This window comes from Chamaea fasciata, unplaced genomic scaffold (assembly GCF_029207755.1).
Source record: "Chamaea fasciata isolate MVZ Bird 193981 ecotype frontalis unplaced genomic scaffold, bChaFas1.0.hap1 SCAF_1, whole genome shotgun sequence".
Taxonomy (NCBI): Eukaryota; Metazoa; Chordata; class Aves; order Passeriformes; family Sylviidae; genus Chamaea; species Chamaea fasciata.
The window spans coordinates 117,439,554-117,460,450 of record NW_027094086.1 but is presented as its reverse complement, the minus strand read 5'-3'; the positions used below and the strand labels follow the sequence as shown (position 1 = coordinate 117,460,450).

The 20,897-nt window shown below is 36.0% G+C and overlaps 1 protein-coding gene across 2 annotated transcripts in view; it reads right to left on the bottom strand.

Moving 5' to 3' along the window:
* Positions 1-20,897, bottom strand: part of TBC1D5 (TBC1 domain family member 5) — a 316,356-nt gene that overhangs the window by 64,986 nt on the left and 230,473 nt on the right. For both annotated transcript variants that reach the window (XM_066194787.1, XM_066194779.1), the window contains exons 15-16: positions 12,493-12,635; positions 6,533-6,639 (exon numbers count right to left, since the gene is read on the bottom strand). In XM_066194787.1, the coding sequence (XP_066050884.1) occupies positions 6,533-6,639; positions 12,493-12,635 (250 nt within the window). The remainder of the gene's footprint in view (positions 1-6,532; positions 6,640-12,492; positions 12,636-20,897) is intronic.

The following is a 20,897-nucleotide window of genomic DNA, read 5'->3' as shown; positions in this document are numbered from 1 at the left end:
AAATTATGACATGGAGAACTTTTGATTAAGTAGAATCAAAGTGCTTTAAGTGCTTCCTTTTGATAAACTATCTTGCAAACTAGAAATGATTAATTGAATTGTCAGGTTGCAGATTAGAAGAACCATAATCACCTCACTCTAAATACATTTTATAAGTGTAATTTTATAAATAACATTATTACTTTTTTAGGAGAGGGTCAGTAGCTTTAAATGACTTTTCAAACAGAAGTAAACCTATCAACTGAAAGAAACAGCCCCAAGAAATTCAAAAGCAATAAGTTTTATTGGTAGCTAAAGTAATTAAGAGCTTAAAATGCTTCAGCTTCTTGCTTTAGCAGCAAGTACAATCAGAATTGCTTTTACTTTGCTACTGAGGAAGTAAACCTGCTCAAATTGAAGAAACAGTTGAAAAACTCTGTCTTCCAAAGAGAACTTCCTGGTCCATCTTGTCTTGGTGACTTGTTGTCAAATGTTAGCCACAAGTAGAAACAGCAGTTCCTAACTCACCTTTGGCCATTTCCTCTGAAAGACTCTGCACCTCCTGACCCCCCCAGAAATCAGCAGCCACACCACCCACTCCTTCCTGCCCTTAAGGAGGCCAGTGGCTCTCCTTCCTGCTGGGCCACACAAGATGGGCAATGAGGACAACGAAGTCACCTGTCTAGGCTCTGCTCTTGCTGCTAGCGGGGGACGGCAGACCACCTTGCTTGGCCCCACACAGAACTGGGACAAGTCCTTTGCTTCTGCACCGTCTTACCTGTGGCATGGCTTTAACTATGAGAGGTGTCACTGTTTCGGAAGCTTTGCTTTATTCCATATTATTTCCCACTATATTAATTTAAATGTAATGGTTGTTTAGCTTAGCTGGGTATGATATTTGTGAGCTCTTACCCACACAGCTGGCCTGTGTGTGCAACACTACAGAGAGAGCAACACTTGGGAACGGCGTTGCCGTTGGCAATCCAAGATATCAGCTTTCTCCCTTGAGTGATGACTACTGTCTTGCATATGGTGCTGCAGAATGAGAAGGACTTTGAAAGGTTTCTCATTTGAAAAGTCTTGACTAGATGACTAATCAATCACTTTCCAAGTTTTTTTTCCTGAAAATATTGCTTGTGAGATACAGGATATATTGAGGATGACTATTTTATAGTGGGTGGATTAAATGGTTAATGTACCAGTGAAGGGATTGCAATGAACTTTGAGAGAGACAACAAAGCTATTGTATCACGAGTACTGACCATGTAGCCTTTTTGTATTCTAAAATGCATAGGTGCACTGGGAAAGAAGGTGTTGAAACAAATGTACAAAAATGAAGCGGATTTTTAATTCATGGTACACTTACTATTTTTATGGGGTACTATGGCAACATGGTTATTCCAAGTAATTTATCATTAAACTCTTAGCCGCCTGTCATACCTTATTCTATTAATGAAACACAATAACGAAATATTTAAATCAATAATTCTTCAAACAAAGCATAGACTATTTAATTGGAAAATATAAGTTTCTCATTTTAAGAATATGAACATAAACAAAGAGTAAGTTAATATCACGGCCATCATTAAAAAGCTTAACATGCAGTTACAGAAAAAACATTGATTTATTTAAAGTGAGGTGTTTAGATTACATCTAACCTCACTGTATTTGCAAATGGGAATGTTAGAACATCAAAATGCTTGAGTACACTACAAGGAATTGAATGTGGTTATAAAAGCAGAGGTCAAGGTCAGAATGGTGCCACATTTTTGTCCATAAAAATCTATCTACCTTGCATTGAATATGCAAGATTTTAAACTTTCAAAAATGAAGGCAAATAATCTCTGTGAATCACTAAAAGTAAATGTGTTTATTTTTTGTTTCTCATAATCCTTTTCTCCCAGAGGAAGAGATGTGTAGTTGGCTTTTCTGGAAAACCTCACTTCCTTTATCAATAATATCCCATGTAAAGGTAACCCTCCTTTAAAGTACAGGTGACCTTACTCAGTCAGGCAACTTTCCTTACTCAAAGTACAGGCAGCTCACACTGCACTAGGATATCCATTATCCCAGCTTCCTAATAACTTATTTGTCATGCACCTAACCCCCCCCGCCCCCCGCCCCCCCCCCCCCCCCCCCCAATGTATTATTGCTCCTGAAATATCAGTCACACTCCTCATGATCAAAACTAAAAAGCAGGAATGTTTGTTCAGAGTCCCCCTTCCTTTGCTGGTACCCCTGTACGGAAGTGGATGCGCACCCCAGTGGTACCTCTGCGTGGAGGTGCAAATTAATGAGCTGCTAATGCCGGAGCTGCTATAGCCAGATCCCAACTTCTGATTGGCTGCAATCTGGTCATTAAAGAGAGGTAATTAATGCCAGATTGCACACACAGTGCTAACAAACAAACAAAACAACCCCAAACCTGCTTTTCTCCTGCCACAAACGGCAAAACAACAATACTGACATAACGGCAGCGTTCAAAGGACAGTTGCAGCTCTGCAGCAGCACCTCATTTAATGAGTGTATAGAAAAGAATTTATCTGAAGAAGAAGAAAGTGAAACTCAACAGCCTTTCAGGCACATGAAACCAGCTTGGAGAAAACTAGGAGACGGTGGCAGCTACTTAAGAAGAAAATTCAGCTGAAAATAAATGTACAAAGAGTTTGGTTCAAAATTTCAGCAATGTGTTTTCCTCTTGTCACTCATTGCTCGGATAGTGAATAGTGTTAAAAGCTAGAATGCAGATTTTTCCAACTATTCCTTATATGAGTGATCATGACCATATTTTATTGCTTAAGTTTTCTGGCAGTACCTGTAATTTCAGTTGTGACGAACTAATACGACTTCTTTGAAATGTCATGTATGCTTCTCCTTGGATTTAGCTAGAATTTAATATTATTATATAGCCACTTTCAATGTCAGCAAACAGCTAAAATACAGTGTTGAGAAACTATCAGCAGCAGTAGCTATAATATTATTAGTATAAGTAACAAAATTATTTCCATCAACCAAGCAAATTCTTTTTTTTTTAATTGATAGCTTATAATAAAATATGTCTCCACTGAATTAAGCTCCTAAATAGCTTGCTCAATGAATGGGACAACACAGCATGCTAAAATACCTGAAAATAAACTTATTTTACAGAAAAATTGAGAATAAATACAGTAAGCTTTCAGACAAAGGATAGTTGTCAGGTTCTTAGTATGTGGTGCAAAACTGCAACATTCTATGTAGTGCTTTAGTTTTCTAATAAGTCATTGTGATAAGGTTAACACTTCAACATAGAACAACATACAAATAAGAACACCCAAAGATGAAAATTACTTTTCTTATGTTGCTGTATTAGAATTTTATTTGCTAAAGGGTGAAAACAGATTTTCAAAATTCACAGTTAACTTAAAACAATAGTTTTAAACCTTTTATTCCTAGCCCTGGCTGCCTTCAGGAAGGAAAGAACATCTGGTTATTTAAGGAACACAATATGTTCACATTTTCTATGACTTTAGTTTCTAATTGGGTTTTTTAATTTTTTTTTTATTTGAACAACTCTAGTTAGAACTATGTTTTTTAATCACTTTATATTTTTCCAATGCCCTATCTCCATATCTCTACTTCTTAATTTTGCTGCCTTTGCTGTGAAAATTAACAGTGCTCAATGGTTTTGATAAGGAAAAAAAACTGAAGAAAATGAGCCACTCATGGTGTATTAAATATGCAGACACACACCTTCAGTAAATGTTTTTGGATATACGTAAAAGAACCTTCCCTTATTTTTTCATTTCACATATACACAATTTTAATAGCCCATTCTTCCATAAGAAGCTCTACTTTATATTCAGAAGGACTGTAAGTGCATAGAAGTTACTTTAATATAAATAATTGAGGCAATTATCTGTTCAAAGATTAGAAATGTGAAACAAATACTCTGCTAAGCAGGTTAACTTTATCACCCTATGCAAAGACAACAACACTGATTTGAGCTTTTCATTCCACGTTTTCCTAAGAAGTGGAGCTAGCCAAATGCAGAAAAGGCTGAAATTCAATTATCCCGCATTGATCCATACTCATGCCTGTAAAATTAGTATCTCTCAGGCCCCCCCTCAGAGACAAGTGCATTAACTTGTTGTCATCTATTGCAGAGAAGTGTATTTCTCTTCTGTGGCACTGAAAAATATCAGGGATGTGGTATCTAAAATGTTCTCTCATCTCAACTGCCAACTGGGGTTCGCAAAGCGAACAGGAAAGCTGCTGCAAGCATTAGGTTAATGACAAGTACTAATTACTTTTCATATTATTGTTAATACTGGATAACTCTAAGGCTTCTGGTAAGGTTTGATTTCACAAAAGGTCAGGAAATTGCACTTGTCCATCTTTAAGAAAAAAATTCCCCCCATCTTTTAAGTACGGGTTTCTTCTGACATTTAGGTTGCTCTCCTGGTGACAACTGCAGTGAAAAGAGGCAAAAAAATGCGAGAGGTTCATCAAGCCTAAGTTTAGCTCTCCTGGTGGACTATATGACAAAAAGGAAGAAGGAAATGCCTGTTATGCCAGAGCAAGGAAAAAGAAAAAATAATAGATGTTTTCAGATATGCAAACCCAGGTTATCTCCAGAATTGGAAGTTACAGATGGAAAAGCTGTATCAGGCTTAACATCTGATAACAACTTCACCATTTATGACAAGATTGTTCCTTAAGAACCTTTCATTTTTATCCACCTACATCCAACCTTTTTTAGTCTAAATACCCCACAACCTCCCCTCTGTAAGATGACTTGGTACTTTCCTAGCTGAAAAAATAATATGGAGATAACATATATATTAGCAAACTAATACACGCAAGAGGTGGATTCTTGTTTCCAACTGGCCATGACTTCTAAACTGCATTTCTTGTCCAGCTGAGATTTAAAGCTCCAAGGAGCAGAAAGGAAGCTTCTCTCAGATATTTGGAACAGCACTGAACATTCTTGGTATGTTCAACAAATAATGAAATAAGCCACTGGACCATGCAACAATCTCCCCAAAGAGGAGTCCCCTGATTTCACATATTGAAACCCAAGCAAAATCCTGGAAGAAATGCCACACACAAAATCTTGGCCCTGGATAAGGAGAGATAAAATTGTACTGAACCAAATGTAAGAGCATAAGGAGTGGAATAGTGATTAAGCCTCCTTGTGGGAAAGTGGTGGTTAATTTTTGCCCCCTTCAGCTGATAGGATATCCTGTATGCTGCCTAGCGTGTTTCAGAGGACAGCTGAATAATTAGTAATCATTTATTGTTTAATATATCTCTTCAATAAATTATAAATTACATATTGAATTTAGATAGGTAACTGAGCAAAATTTTCCTCCCTTTGTATCTTTCTCCTAAAAAATATTTCTATCTTGTTTTGTTATGAAAGTACACAAATAAATGCTGGGCAGTTTGATTTCACGGACTGCTGCCAAAATCTTAAGAAAGATTCCTGAGCTCTAACGTTAGAAACTTTCTTACACACTGAAAAGATGATACATTTTACTTCTCATCATGAAAGAAATCTTTGTGCCTGAGAGGAATGAAAAAAGCAGCTATGAGGATGCAGATTTCTGCAAAAAACTGATATAGAAAAACAAAGAGACAATTTTTTTCTTAATACATAAAAGTGTAAACACTGGTACTGAATGAAATTTTGCAAAAGGCAGTCAGAGTGCAGAAGTGATGAATTTTTTGCTTTCAAAGATGTTGTGCATCAAGAAGATGAGGGAAATCAGATTTTACACTGGCAACCTACTAATGGGACGTGTACAAAGACAGTTCAAAACCAGCAGCAGAAATTCGGCTATCTGCCAGAGATCTGAGTAAGCAAAGATCACTGTGTACAGCTTCATCTCAAGCACTATATCCACTATATAGTGAGTGTCTCCTGTGTATTATACCTACACATATACACATGCTGTTCTGAAACAGGAAGAGGTTTTATTTTGCTAGTTAGTAGCTGAGTACATCAGAAATTGCATGCTAGTAATACGTGGCATAAAATTGATGAATTTATATATTTTATACATGTGAATCTTTAAAGGCTGCAACATCAAACTCTTGTTTCTAACCAAAAACCATCACATAACCATTATATATATAGCAGGGGTAGTTCTTTAAGGATTAAGAGTGATTAATCCCAGAAATCCCGAGAAAAAGGTCTTTCAGATGAAATTGCATGATGCTTTCTATACAGCTTACTAGGTTTTAAATAGTAATATTAGTGTTTCCCTGAAAAGTATATTTTATCCTAAAAGATGTCTGTGCAGAATACCAAGCAAAGTTATTCTAAAGAGCACATCTGCAGTTACCAGAGCTCCTGGATAACTTTAGCAGAGTGTCCTTCAAGGTATCCTTTACTTTAAAGGAACTTGTTTCTACCTTGTTTCCAACTCTTCCCTTCAGCTCTTTTGTCAGGTGAAAAGAAACTTGAAACTACCATTTAGTTTCCAAAATGTAGGTTGTTATTAGCTTGATAGCATTTAGAACATTTTATTAAAGTGATTTATTTCCTGTATTAACAAAGCGAGCATCTCACCTTTGGATCTCGGAGAAAAAGTGCTCTTAGGATAAGGGAGTGAACATCTCCAATAGGTGGATAATGCATAAGGAGTCCCAAACAGGTCTGATAATTACTTGAAATCACTAGAATTAAAATAAAAATAAAAGAGAGAGAGAGAGAAAAAAATATTACTGTCTTACTTTGATATTCCAAAACAGTACTTTTCCCAGTAAATTCATTACAGTTCAGATTTGGCGGTCTTTTCCCACATGGTCTCTCAGAACTCAAGCAGTGCACAGAGTAAAAGTAGATACACATAATCAAGCCTCATCACTGCACTTGGTCCAGTATAATTAAGAAGAGTTCTAAAACTAGGACTTTATGTCACAGACACTTATGTTATGCTCCAGATTCAGACGCCTCAGTTCTGACCCCTGTAGCTGTGCCTGCCCCAGCCAGTGGAGCTCAGGGAAACACCATCAGCAGAGCTTCAAGAACTAGTCCTATACTGCAAAGTGGACATGGACTTCTCAGACACTCCTCCACAGACATCTAAATTTAAATGTGATAATTTGCATTTATGGCTTTTTGATAAGTTTGCTCCACTCTGACCAATTTCTGCTGAAATATATTTTACGTTGTTCTTAAATACACATTTACCTACATACACACTCAGATACCTATGCATATGTAAAATTATTCAACAACTCCGTGTTTTCTTCTAAATCAGAAACTTCACAGAATATTCAGGACAAAGGGAAAAGACTAGATTTTAATTTCATAAACACTAAAAAATATAGTACATCATTTACTTGCTTAGATTTTTTCACTTATTCAAGAAAATTTTCACCATGCTTTACTAAATTTTATAATTTTGTTCTAATCTGATTTTATCTGAATCTATGTAAGCATACTCTAGCTATGGCTTTTTGCTTGTTATCGTCATCTTTTGTTTTGTTTTTGTTTTTTTTTCTTTCCTTCCCAAATCAATCTAATTATGAGTGCAATTATTAAAGACATCTTTTCAAGCAGGTCTATGTAAACTACTTCATTTCTTTTGCACCATCTAAATCCAGGCAATCCATCTGCCACAGCTGTCAAAGCAATGCCTGTTAATGATGCCTCCACTCTGCAACATAAAGACAGCCTCAACAATAGTAATTGTAAATAAATTTCTAACAAACTTTAGTATTCTGAGAACTTTAGGTGTATTAAGAAATACCTTTAATTAATCAGGATATTGCAAATACAAAATTGGTTTGAATCAATAAAAAGCAAAATAAAAGGCAGTTTTGCGGACAGAGAAATTTAAATGGTTTACTTTATTTTCTTTCATGTGAATAAGCCTCATATCCTCCTGCACCTTACCTCCCTCAACAAGAGGATTATGGGGAAAAGATGCAGGACTGGGCAAAATGAATAATTATAATCTGTGTAAGGAACCACTTTATCATCTTCATTTCCGTTGCTGATCCGACAGCTTGTAATTTCATACATCTGCTTTCATTTGTAAAGCACTCACTTATCCTACTCATTCTTTATCTGTTCTGCCTGTTTTTTTTTCCCTACCCTTTGTTTTTCTTGTTCATATTCAGGTACCTGCTTTTTCTTCTTGAAGTCACAAAGCTGGCATAATGAACACAATACAATGGCCTCCGTTACAGTTCTTTCATAGTATAATACGAGCACCACACAGAACATACCCAATCAAACTCTTGTACGTAAATCAAATTTAAGATACTGAACTGCAGTTGTGATCATGTTGCCTTTTTACCAAATAAAACCAGTGAATATGGATATTAAATTCAAAATAGTTTTATAAATGACAGACAGTAACAGCAATGTGTTTCTCTTTTGAACAAGTATGTGTTCTATTCTGCAATGTAAAATGGATTATAAATACCTTTCCTTTATTTTTCCTGGAAGAGGTCTTTGCTGTCTCATGGATATCGAGAAAATGAAATAGTTAAAAATGAAATAGTTAAAAATAGTTAATAAATGGTCTGCACCATTTATTTTAATGGTGCAGACTTGACCCCTGACAAAAACCCCTTATCATCCATAAAGTTAAAAAAGTTCCAGCACTTTAAAGGGAAGACCTGCTAACATTTATATATGGGGTTTTTATCTTCAGGGGTTCCCCCCCATATTTAAACTGAAAGAGGGTAGATTTAGATTGGACATAAGGGAGAAATTCTTTATTGTGAGGGTGGTGAACAATGGCACAGGTTGCCCATAGATGTTGTGGATGCCCCTGGTTCCAGGTCAGGCTGGATGGGGCTTCGAGCAATCCGGTCTAGTGGAATATGTCTCTGCCCATGCCAGGGAATTGGTCTAGACGATCCTTGAAGGTCTCTTCCAACCCAAACCATTCTGTGATTCTTGTCTCTTCAGGACAAAATGTGTAATATTATACAATGGAGGGGCAGTTTTCTTAAAAATTATAGATAAACAGCAGTAAACCAAAATGGAATGTGCCTATTGGTGTTAAATGGATTTCTAATAATCATTTGTAGGACAAAGTTGCTGGAAGGAGATTCTGTGAAATACAAATATCCAGTCTCAGCAGTAGCTGGTGTGTCCAGCTGCCTTGTAAAAAGCTTGCTGGTTCTTCAGCTGTGCTTTTCCTTCCCTCATTGACTTAGTGAGAGTCACATCTGGATCCAACTTCTACTGTGAACCACAAGTCCTCACTTCCCCAAAGAATGTTACTGGTATTTCTAGGGAAAGGAAGAGACTCCTCTCCACAGAGAAAACAATCTTACTGTTCTTTTCTTAATATTGTAATTCAGTGCACAGAGTCCATCCAATTGCCTTCTCCCTTCTGCCGTAGAAGAGACTGACCTTTCTCTGTTGGCCCAATAACCACCCCGGACACAAGCAGCACTGATGTGGTGGAAAACCTGAAAATTCACAGAACTGTCCTCAACGAACTGTAAATTTTCTGATACATTTAATTTCTTAAAAGTTTAATATTTGATGTCACTGATCCTGTATCCAGATTAGTTCATAACTCTGGAAGGGTGGGAATAATTCTCCCTGCTGCTTTACACATGGCCACGTTCTCCTTAGTAGCCCCTAAATTGAGTTAAACATAGACAAATGAACATCTTGCAGTATAACAAAAATAACTAAACAGTTCCTCTAAGAAGAAGCTATGGCTCCTTTATTTCTCTCAAAATATTCACAGTGCTTTTAGGGATGAAAAACTAAATTCTAACAATGGCCATACCTACTTGTCAAGTGGAAACAAGATAAAAATATCCTTATTCTAATACTGATCAGTTAAAATTAGCTCCTGGTGCAATAATGGCATTAATTTGCTATGCAAAATATAGACAGGTCTTCCAGGTTTGTTCATTCTTGTCCTCCTTGGAAGGAAGTAGATAAAATACATCTATTTTTGCATTACATCCTTCCCTCCATTCTGATTTAATCAACAACTGCATTCACACTGGTGAAACAGAGGCAAATTCATGCTTCTGATTTGACAGATTAAAAAAAAAAAGTTTTGCAAGAATTCTTCCAAAGAAACATGGAAATAATTTATTAAAACTTACAGCTACACTGGTACACAACCCTACACTTGGCATGTGAGCATTATCACTCCACAGACAAAGATCTGCTAGGATACAGGAGTAAAAATGAACAGAATGGTTTACAGAATGGCTGTGTACATGATTATGTACCTGTAATCTCTAAAATATATAAGCAATAATCTGATAACCTAAATGTTCCCTTCTCCTTGCACAATATATCGTTTGAGCAACAGAGGATTTCAAAACTAAAATAAAGATGAGAAATACAGCAGAAAAATAGTTTTTTTAAAATCACGTCCTTGAGAACATCATAATAGAGCACAGAAAAAAAAATTATCAATTCTCAAACCAGCAACTTTCACCCATCCCCAAATGTGTAGTTATAAAAGAATCAGCACAATTTCTAAACTTTCAAATGCTTTGAGTACTGTATTATTATAATTGCTTATATTTGACATTTTTATAACATAATATTGTAGGAGCTTTATTATTGTTCTTATTGTTTCGAAGTTTCTGAACTAAAAATTTCCCGATGGTTTATTTAAATTCAAGATGATTATCACCATTGGATGTTTTGAGCTTATGTTTCCTTTCACCAAATAAAGAGAAGCTTTTATAAACTTACTTTGTTTAAAAATGTTTTTAAAATTGCTACAACTTTGAACTCTGTTCAAAGCTCAAATATTATCGGCAATAAAAAACATGAGGAAAACTAGAAAACTTTCTTTTACAGATATATAATGAAAGGTTTTTTATGTAATCAAGAACTGTGGAAATTGTTACAGCTTGAGCTTGACTTTGGAAAATAGGTTCAGCTTTACAGTATTTATGACTTATTTTGCTTCCCCATTCTATTGTGCTTAGAGTCCAATTGTGCTTAGACCTACCTAGGTCCAGCTGTAGAACAAGAAGTTACTTATTACAGAAACAGTCTAAAAATGAAGTATTAGCTGTCCTGACGAGATGACTTTGCATTTTGGTGAACATACTACACTGCAAAACTATTTACTACTCTATTTACTAAGCCTGGGAAGTTCAGAGAAAAGAGGGAGGACTGATTTCCTACAAAAGCCTGGAACACATTTTTAGCTCACATTTTAGTTAACTCATAATACTTGTACCTCAGCAACAAAAATCAAAAGAAAACAAAGCCAGAACAATTTTCCCTCCCCAAGAAGAGAGAGGCTTCTTAGAATCCCAGTTCTAAGGGGCTGTATTTTTTATATGTAAGCAATCACACAAAATAAAATACTGATGCTAAGAAACTTTCTTACATGCCTCTTCAGAACATATCACTACCAAAAATTTTAAATTACTTCAGTTTACTGCATAAAAACAAGTTAGATTTAGTCTGCAAAACACAACGACCTGAAATCAGATCATCCTGAAACATCAGCATTAATTTTGAAACCTCTGACCAGAATTAAATGTCCAGTTTTTTGAGAGGAACGAAAGGTAGCTCTATATTCTGCATGTTTATTAAAAAGTAATTAAAAAACACATGAAGGCAGGCAGTGGAACAACATGTACGTGTAAAGTATCACATTATATTTTCAAGACTAGGCCCTAAAATAGGAACCACAGATGTTGAAAACTTCCTATGTCCTAGAATACAAAATTGTGTCAAATATGTGACCTTGTTATAACCTAAAGCTTACAGATGGTATATACTTAACTCTGAATAACTTGCTATAGAATTCATATACTTAATGACAGCCATACATCTTGCTGTGAAATGCATACTTTGTTGCATCAGTTGCATACAGAATTTTTTGCAGAATCCTTTAGGACAGAAATAAATGCCTCAATTACCATTATCTATCTTTCTCCTCCCATTTACAATTATGTAAGATAACAAAATTTTCTTGATTGCTTGTTTGTCCCAACTTAATATTATTGGTCATCACTAAATTATTAGAATTCACTTGTGCACAAGATTCAGGTGTACTGAACCAAAATAAAATAAATGGTCATTTTTTTAGGATGGCACTCTTGCACAGAATGAACATATTCAGTAATTTCTACTCATCTTTGTGTTTTACTCAAGATATCTCTTCAAAAATAGGAGTCGTTGTCTTGTGCATTTTCTCCTTTCTCACACGGGAACAGCATAAAAATATTTCAAGTGTCACAGGGAAGCTTTACTCAATTCATGAGTTTGGTCAGAAGGTGGAGCTCTATACTTGCCTGTATCATTCAGAGCACATAAAATCTGCAACTCAATGTAAAAACACAGAACTACTCACAAAACAAACCTGCATTTAACTCCAAGATACAATTTTTTTCATAAATACAGCAGGCCATGTCTGATAATAAATAGCTCCTCTCCTAGCGTTTGGAATGATTTTCAATATGTTAAAAAAGTCACAATGAAATTTAGCATTTTTAAGGTCTCTGTTTCTTTCAAAGAATAGGTTTGCATTCTCTAAAAAAAATTTTAAGACAGCTGATACTTACAGGCATCTCTGATATACAACAACATGGCTACAAAAATGTAGTCGACTAAATTCAGGGTGATACTGTCAGCAAATAGAGCATCCCAGACAACCAGAAGATCCTGAAGAGGGAATTCACGTCCAAACAGGAGCCTTACCCATCGCCTGAAAAAAAAAGGGAAAAGTTATGATTTGTATTTCTCCATTTTGCCAAGTATGGTAAAGTGGGACACATATCACAGGATCAACTACAGTCCTAAACACTTTACCAGAAAATTCTGCAAAGCATCAGGATCTGTGATGATGACTTAACTAATTGTATTTGTGGAAATGTTACTGCATCTACATCAAAGAAATTGTACATTAGAGACTGTAGAAGCTTCGTTGACTAATATTATTATGTGGGTGACCCTCAAAGGATAAAATACATCAATCCCATATACCACATTTTTGAGCATTTAATGTGATAGTGACCTAAGATGAACGGGAGAAAATGCTATGCAAGAATGGTTTGGAACAGCAAAATCAGGAGGGTGAAGCCAGTGGTTTATGAGAAGCCCTGAAAAGCACAGTCAAGCAAAAGCCAGTTCAGAAGCAGATGCCAAACAGCAACTAAAATGGACCAGGTCACAGTTACTGTGAAGGGGCTTCCTCCCTCTTATAGATGACAGTGTTTGCAGCTCCATGTAAAATATGCCATGGATTCTGTTTTTATTAAATCTAATTGAAATCTCTACCAGATTTAGTGATAATCTGCATGTAGACTATACTGTTAATTCCTGTTCATCTCTGCACTATTTTCATACATAGCAAAAATTTGAAATTAGCAAATTATGAAAATTTGTCATATTAAATGCAGTATTTGCTTGAGGCTGGAAGCTTGAGATGCAGTAGAAGAAAACTGTTTCTCTAGATTTCTCATTTCTAGTTCTGACTCTTAACACTGAACTTACTTAGTGACCTCAGGAAAGGCACTTCTCTGCCCAATTACAGAACAGACTCACTAGCTTTGTATCTTTTTAGGTAGGATTATCTAAGGTCACATTTGAATGAGCTAAAGAATAGTCAGTAACATTAATCCTGAAATAGTTATTACGAAATGGACTTAAAAATAATGAATTACATTTTTAGCAGGGATATGCAAATAGCTACGCATGTGGAATCTGTTTATTCAGTGGCAAGAAAAGATTGATTGCAAATTTCTGCTAAGCAAATTAAGTCATTCTTTAAAACTCACAAAAATTTCTAAAAAGGCAACTAGAAATTTCTTGTTCAAGATTAGTTTCACTCGTAAGAATTCATGTTTAACCACTTTTGTTCCAGAACTCATTGTTCATTTAAGGCATCTGGGGTTTTGGTTTTGTTTTTTTTTTTTTTTTTTTTCTTAAAACTTACAAAAATTTCTAAAAAGGCAATTAGAAATTTATTGTTCAGGATTAGTTTCACTCATGTTTAACCACTTTTATTCCAGAATTCATTGTTGATTTAAGGCATGTGGGGTTTTGGGGTTTTTTTCTGATTCCAGTATAAAGAAAATACTGGACAAGTGAATTCCAGCACGCCTGTCTAGCATAAGCTTTAAAGATAGTAATAATCTGTACAAAAAGACAGTCTCTTATAAAAGAAATTCAAAGGGACTGTTGTGAGTGAAGGTTTTGTTCACTAACTTTTATTCCCCATGCCACTGGAACCATATGTACAGTCCACAAAAACATCCACGCATAGATTTAGAGGTCACTACATAGAACCTTTTCCTTGCAAGATATGTTCCCTTTTAAAAGTCAAAATACGTGATTTCAAAAGACAGCATCATCTCACTCTTGTCTCAAACATTCATGTTCTAAGGTCTTGTAACTTTTTATGTCAGAGAGTAATTAGAGAAGTCCCAATATTAGCTACAACGAAACAAAAACTCTGTATTTCCCTCTCTGATCAAACCCCTTTCCTATAAGGACTTCTTCTGAGACCTCGGGGAAAGAAATCAGAACTGTTACACAAAAGCAAGTCTTAGCAAGTGCATTTAACACCGTGTCTATTCTACCTAAGGGGTTTTGCCATAGTGGCACATTCCCCTGCAGTGCCCAGCCTACTGGAGACTATTACCCTACGGTGACGCAAACATCACCCAAATTCTGTGTGAAGCCCATTACCTGCATTAGCAACCCCTCCCACCTGTAAAACCACAACTTTCAAGTTACACAAACTGTTAGGCAAGAAATCTCAGCAAAGCTTGAAGCGTTTAAACTGACTTTGCTTGCAACTACCCAAGTCTCATTCAAAAGCCTTGCTAAGAGTCAATACACTTCAAGAGAAAAAAAAATACACCATGGTGTAATGGGATTTGTTATTAGTCCTTTATTAGAAATCTCTTTTGCTTCTTTACTACTTCATTATGCAGTGTTAATCGTTTGTAGATGCAGGTTTATTCGGCTCAAGCAGAAGTCATTCCTTTTTTTTCTCCTGCTTTTATATTTTCTCCGGGGAAAATTAAATCTCATTCCCCAGAGGTATCACGTTTCACAGATGTAGACTGCTGAAGAACAACTGGACTTCCTTTTGCAACCATAATATTGCCGTTAATTATTTGAACCTTCCTGTCTTAAAGGGAGTAAGCAATTCATACTGTTGTAAATGCATATATACTAACAGCTCCCTTATTTTTTTCAGCAATGTTTAGCTCACAGCATCTATAAACTGAGGGCCCTATTGCCTATGAACTATGCTGCCATATGGCAGGACTTCACTCAGCTTTTATATTCATGAAAGAAGATCTTAATTCCTTAACTAAGTGTCCACACTGAAAAGCTGTCTTTCAAACTAACACATTTTTACTGCTTTTACAACTATTTGCGGAGAATTTAAGACACCCTTAATAATTGCACTGCACACGATAAACCTTTTCCTTTTGTTTCTCCCCACCTCCCTTCCCCCCCCCTTTTTTTTTTTGTTGAGATGGCTATGTTTTAATTATTGTTCTGTCCTGTTAATCTTGCCTTACATCTGTTACACCTGCAGACTGTGAAACTCACAATAGTATACCTTTTATCACATGTGGTAATACAATAATTCATATTTTACCAGGCACACTTAGCAATTAAAATCTACAAAAAAATCCAGATTCTTTAAAGCCATAATACACCAAGGTACTACTACCTACATTGTAGAATATGTAACTGTATCTTCCACTTATGATTCCTATATAATTAAACCAATAATCTCAAGAGATCAGTAATTACCAGCAATAGATAATGATTCATTAATGACCTTACAATAGGTAAAGCAGGAGAAAACTCTGTGCTAGTAAAGCCATTAAAGAAGGCAATGATCCAGCTTTACCAGTTTTAACTAACACCACAACCATTTTGACAGAGATTTACAGGACAATTCCCCAACCATCAAAATTTAAACTTATGTTACATGTTCCATATATTTAGTTACTTATCTTCTCAGTCTTCTTGTGATGCAGAGAATTCTTTTTTAAAAAATTAAATAAGCCCAAGCAATGTTTACAAATGAGGCAAAACAAACACTTCAGGAATGTTTATGAGGCCAAAACAATACAATGAAATCAGAAAGAATAAGAAAAATTGAAACAACAGGAAAAGGGAAAGCATCACTCTGAAGCTAAATGACTTGATCTAGGATTTACAAGTTGACAACAAAGTGCCTAAAAAAGTCTATTGTTAGGAGCATGTTTTCAGTCATTTATACATTTGCTAAAAGCTCAGTGTTCAGTACAATTCCCACTCCAGGCATCTGCTCAAAGGCTTGATTTTTTTCATTCATTGATACTATTCATTAGAATAAGGCTAAAAAAATTCTGCTCGTGCTTAACTTAGTTTTTTTTGCAAGCATTTCACTAAGGTCTAGAATCAAAACAACAAGGTCTCTGGTATCTTCCTTTTTACTGTGCATATAAAAAAAAGGAGAAGCCCAAATTTGGTAATGCCTTGTTTGACCTAAACACAGCAGAGCGAAGATTTCCACAGAGCATCTTCTGTTTCTTCCTAACTCTTCCCACCAGCCCAAGAATGCATCTGCCAGCCCGTGCTTCATCCCAGCCACATATTCTGCCTGCATGGGAAATGGCAGAAGTGTGTGTCACCCCCTGCAATGGCTATGGTCACTCGGGGGATGTGGTGGCTGGCAGAGGATGCTGCCGCTCTGGTTTCCAGTGCTTGCAAGACTAGTCAAGGTCTTTCAGAGAGAGGAGGGTCAGTAGGATTTTGCAGGATGTAATTTCATTTTCAGTGCAAGTTTTGCTGCCTGTTTTTTTCTAAATAAGAAAATTATTTAAATGGACTGTAAGTATTGAAAAGAACACCATCTTATCAAAACTAAGCACTCGGAAGCTGAGAAATGCCAAAATTAACATCAGTTGTTTACTAACTGAGAAAATGATATGTAAGCTCTGTCTCTTTAAACTCTGTCATGAATTATGTTCAAGCAAACATTTGTAGCCAGTGCAATTTACTATGTAAAGTCATGGTCAATAATTTAGGAGAAAGGGTAGACAGACTTGAGCTGTGATCTGCTTGTTCAAAATTAAGATATGGGAAAAGAATGAGGAGCGACATTTGTATAACACTTTCAAAAGAACTTAAAATTATATGGAAGATGAAGACTTTAACAGTTCAATGCCACCAGAAAGCACCGCTCCAGGGAGACTTGATGCCTGCACTGGGATTTCAGGCTGTGTTTCTAACCTAGGAACACGAGTGGGCTGCAGATGAAGTAGGCTGAGTAGCTCCTGCAGAGGCACCCAGGGGTACCATGGGGGCTACTGCTCTTACAGCAGTACTCAACACTTGTGTGGATGAGAAGGGAATACACAGACATTTGATTCCAGAAACTCTGACAGATTTGATAGTTGCAGGAGGCAGAGGAGAGACAGATAAGTTCAATCAGAGGATGTTTATGGTAGTTCCCTTTCTTTTAGTGATCTGAGGGAGATCAATCAAGACAAGCCATAGCAGCATTCCAGCTTAGACCTGTTACACAGCCCATTTTTCCAGTGCTCCATCTCCCTCCATAATAAATCTCATTTTTATTAAAACCTTCATGGCTTTATTTAGTTCAGGATTTTGTTCCAAATATCATAAAGAGATTAATAAAACCTTCAAATCATGCAAAACAGAGAAGGAAACATGCCTGAAGTATACTATAATCACAACTTGTTCTTTCAGCTACTCTTCTACAAGGCTTTAGTGGAAGGGCAGTACTGCTTATGGTGGCATGAGGAACTCTTAATGATCACAGATGAGAAGAAAGACAAAACAGCTAAGTGTCACAATTAACAAAATGGCATTTCTAAGATAAACAAAACCTTATTAAAATCCAATATTTTGTCAGAACAGAAAGAAGCCTGTGAAACCCCTACAAAGCCAAAAAACCGGTGTAAGAAGTTATGTGGGAAGCTCACCAGACTTTCAGGGATTTACAGAGACTTCTAATGTGTTCGATTTAAACACTGAGAATTTTACACACGGCATACCCTCATATGCACACTACCCATAAATGATGTACAGTGTGATATTGTTACAGCATATGCTCCATTTTTTGCCTTAATCTACTTAACTTGTGAAGGGAATGAAAACAGACATCTTGCAAGAAGATGTGTTTACTTCAACCATAAATTCAAATGTTAATTCCGGATTTATTAGATAAAATTATGTGGCCTTTGTCATTTGAGAAGGCAGACAAGATGATCAGATTTTCCTTAGGCTGTAAAACATTTAAATATTATAGATTTCTACCACATTGTCTCCAGCAGTGTATGCTGATGGTAAAAAAGTGTGTATGATAAGGAGGGAGAAAGTATATGCCAGCATCTAACACATCATTCAGCTTCTCCTTAGACATAGAGATAATAGTGAGTTTATTAAAAGATTCTTCCCATGTGTGTCTGCCTTATCTGTTTAAGTAACTTCAGACTTGTATATGTAGTACTATTCTGCTAGAGAATGACATACATGCTTTAATATGCCTGTGATCTGGGTGGGATTGTCCTGTCCTGGACTCCCATAAAGGTTGTCCACTTCTCCCCAGCTTCTCCTGTATGGCTGCATGATGATTAGGTGGACCATTGCAGCAAATACAGGAATCATGGCCCTGCTGCTGGGTGGATACACAGTTATACAGGTTATTTGATTTCCCTTTTCTGTTTCAAATTCTGTTTGGCTTGGGGTCACATCCATACAGTTTTAAGTTTTACATAGTTATATTAAAAACCCCTCAACTTGAAAAAGTATGATAACCACAAGCTTTCTGATCCACAGCTTAGACACTAGGGTCTTAATGCAAAGATAAAAATTACAGTGTTTGATAACAGTTCAAATAAAAAAGAAACTATACATTTAGATAACAGATCATATGTGTTTCAAATCTACCATAAGTTTTCCTGTCAGAAAAGGAGAATTTAAAATTAAAGAATAATGCTAATAACCACTCATTTATTAATAAATATCTACTCAAATTCAGGTTAAGTGATGAACAAGAATATTGTACACAGTTTACTTTGTTGCCTTCCTTCCACTTGGGAAAAAGGCTTTGATATGCTCTATTGACATTTCCTACTACTGTACATATCCTGAGCTTTTCTCTATTAATTACCTTATCAAACACAGACTAGCATATCTCTTTAAAAGAAATATCTTAAATTTGATTTTTACTTAAAAGTGACACAAGCATCTAGTTCTTATGTGGATTATTTCCTTTCCCCATTGATTTTTTTCAGATTGATGGCAAAGATTACTCAGTATTGCATTTAAGAAAAAATCTTTGTGTTTTGGGAAAACTCTATGCATTTCCTTATTAATGAAGGGTTTTCTTTCAAAAAAATGAATTCCTAATAACTACCTTTCCTTCTTACTGTGATTTACCCTTCTCTGCAAAAGCATTTACTGCAGTTTAAGCCAGACCAATTCTAATATACTCACTTGCAGAAATGCACTTAAGGAAAAAAAACCAAACCAATGTCACTCTTATCCTCAGAAAGTTTAAGAAGGACCCAAGAAACTACAGGCCTGCCAGCCTCACCTTGATCCCTGGAAAGATGATGAAGCAGCTAATTCAGGAAACCATTTCCAGGCACATGAAACACAAAAAAAATCATAAAGAGTGCTCAGCAACTGGCTTTTCTTTAACACTAAATTTCAAAAACAAAGCTAGGAGCTTGAATCTATTTAGAAGAGAAAACAGAAACAAGTTTCCTAATTTTTCAGCAGGGCAGATGGGAGAAACTGGACCTTTAGGTGCAGATTTATACTGTGGATGTACCTCTAAGTGATCAGAGACTTGCACTGAATGTAGTATTCAATTTAAGAAATTCTCTGCAGTGGGAGAGAAGTACGGTGTTCAGTTTCTTTTGCATTCCTCCTAACCACTACAAGTTAAAATACTTCAATTTTTGGATTTCAGATAAATAACACTTTATAAAGGCTTAGTAATTAACAACTATTCAAGCACTGTATTGACATTGCCAGCCTGTGCTTGCAGCAAATACAACAGTTACTGGACCGTAACAATTTATCAACCATTCGTTAGCATGAAGGGTGGATAAAAATGTTGTACTCCAGAAGTTACCTACAGGAAGACTGATCACAATGAAATAGCCAACGGACTTTCAGCCATTGCTGATTTTTTAAAGGACAGAAATTCTAGGCATTTGTGATTATTTTTTAAAAAGGTGGGTGAAGTTGACAACAAATATCACAGATCAAATCCAAGGTACGTGTTTTTTCACTCTGGCCAAAATACAGACGTTACAAGATGAAGGATTTAGCTGTTCCACTGTGACTTATTTAGCAGTTATCTGGGCTAAACCATGCTTTCATTTAAAGGAAAAAGACTGAAGAATTTTGCTGTGCTTCTGTGAAACAACTGAATTGAAACAGCTCAGACAATATTCAGATTTAAAGAGCAAGGATCAGCCTGAAAAAATTATGGTGACAAACCAGAATGAAGAGAGGGGAGTGCTACAGTATACTGGAAAAAAAACCCCTTTGAGCCAATGATAAACGTCCCTTAAGTGCACAGAGCAGGGGACTTCATCTCATCTTCATCCTCACACTCTGCAAACCCCAAATATAATGACCAATATCTGTAACTGTAAGAGGAAGATATAGGAACCTGAAGGTGTGCCTACTGAATTCTTAATGTTCTTTGCCTCCGTGCAATTAAAACCCACAGTCCTAAATACTGATGATGCATGTGCATTTTGTTTTGAAAATCACTGCAGAGTAGCAAAAACATTTTCTTTTTCTTAACAAAAATAATTACAGGTGAATGATTTTAAACACTGTTTGTTGCAATAAACCTATTGAAACAAAAGAGGCACTTCTAAATTAGTGAAGTTCCTACTGATATCAGCTATTAGCAATTAGGAAATCCACCCCCCCCAACTTTTCCATTTTTAAACAGCCATGA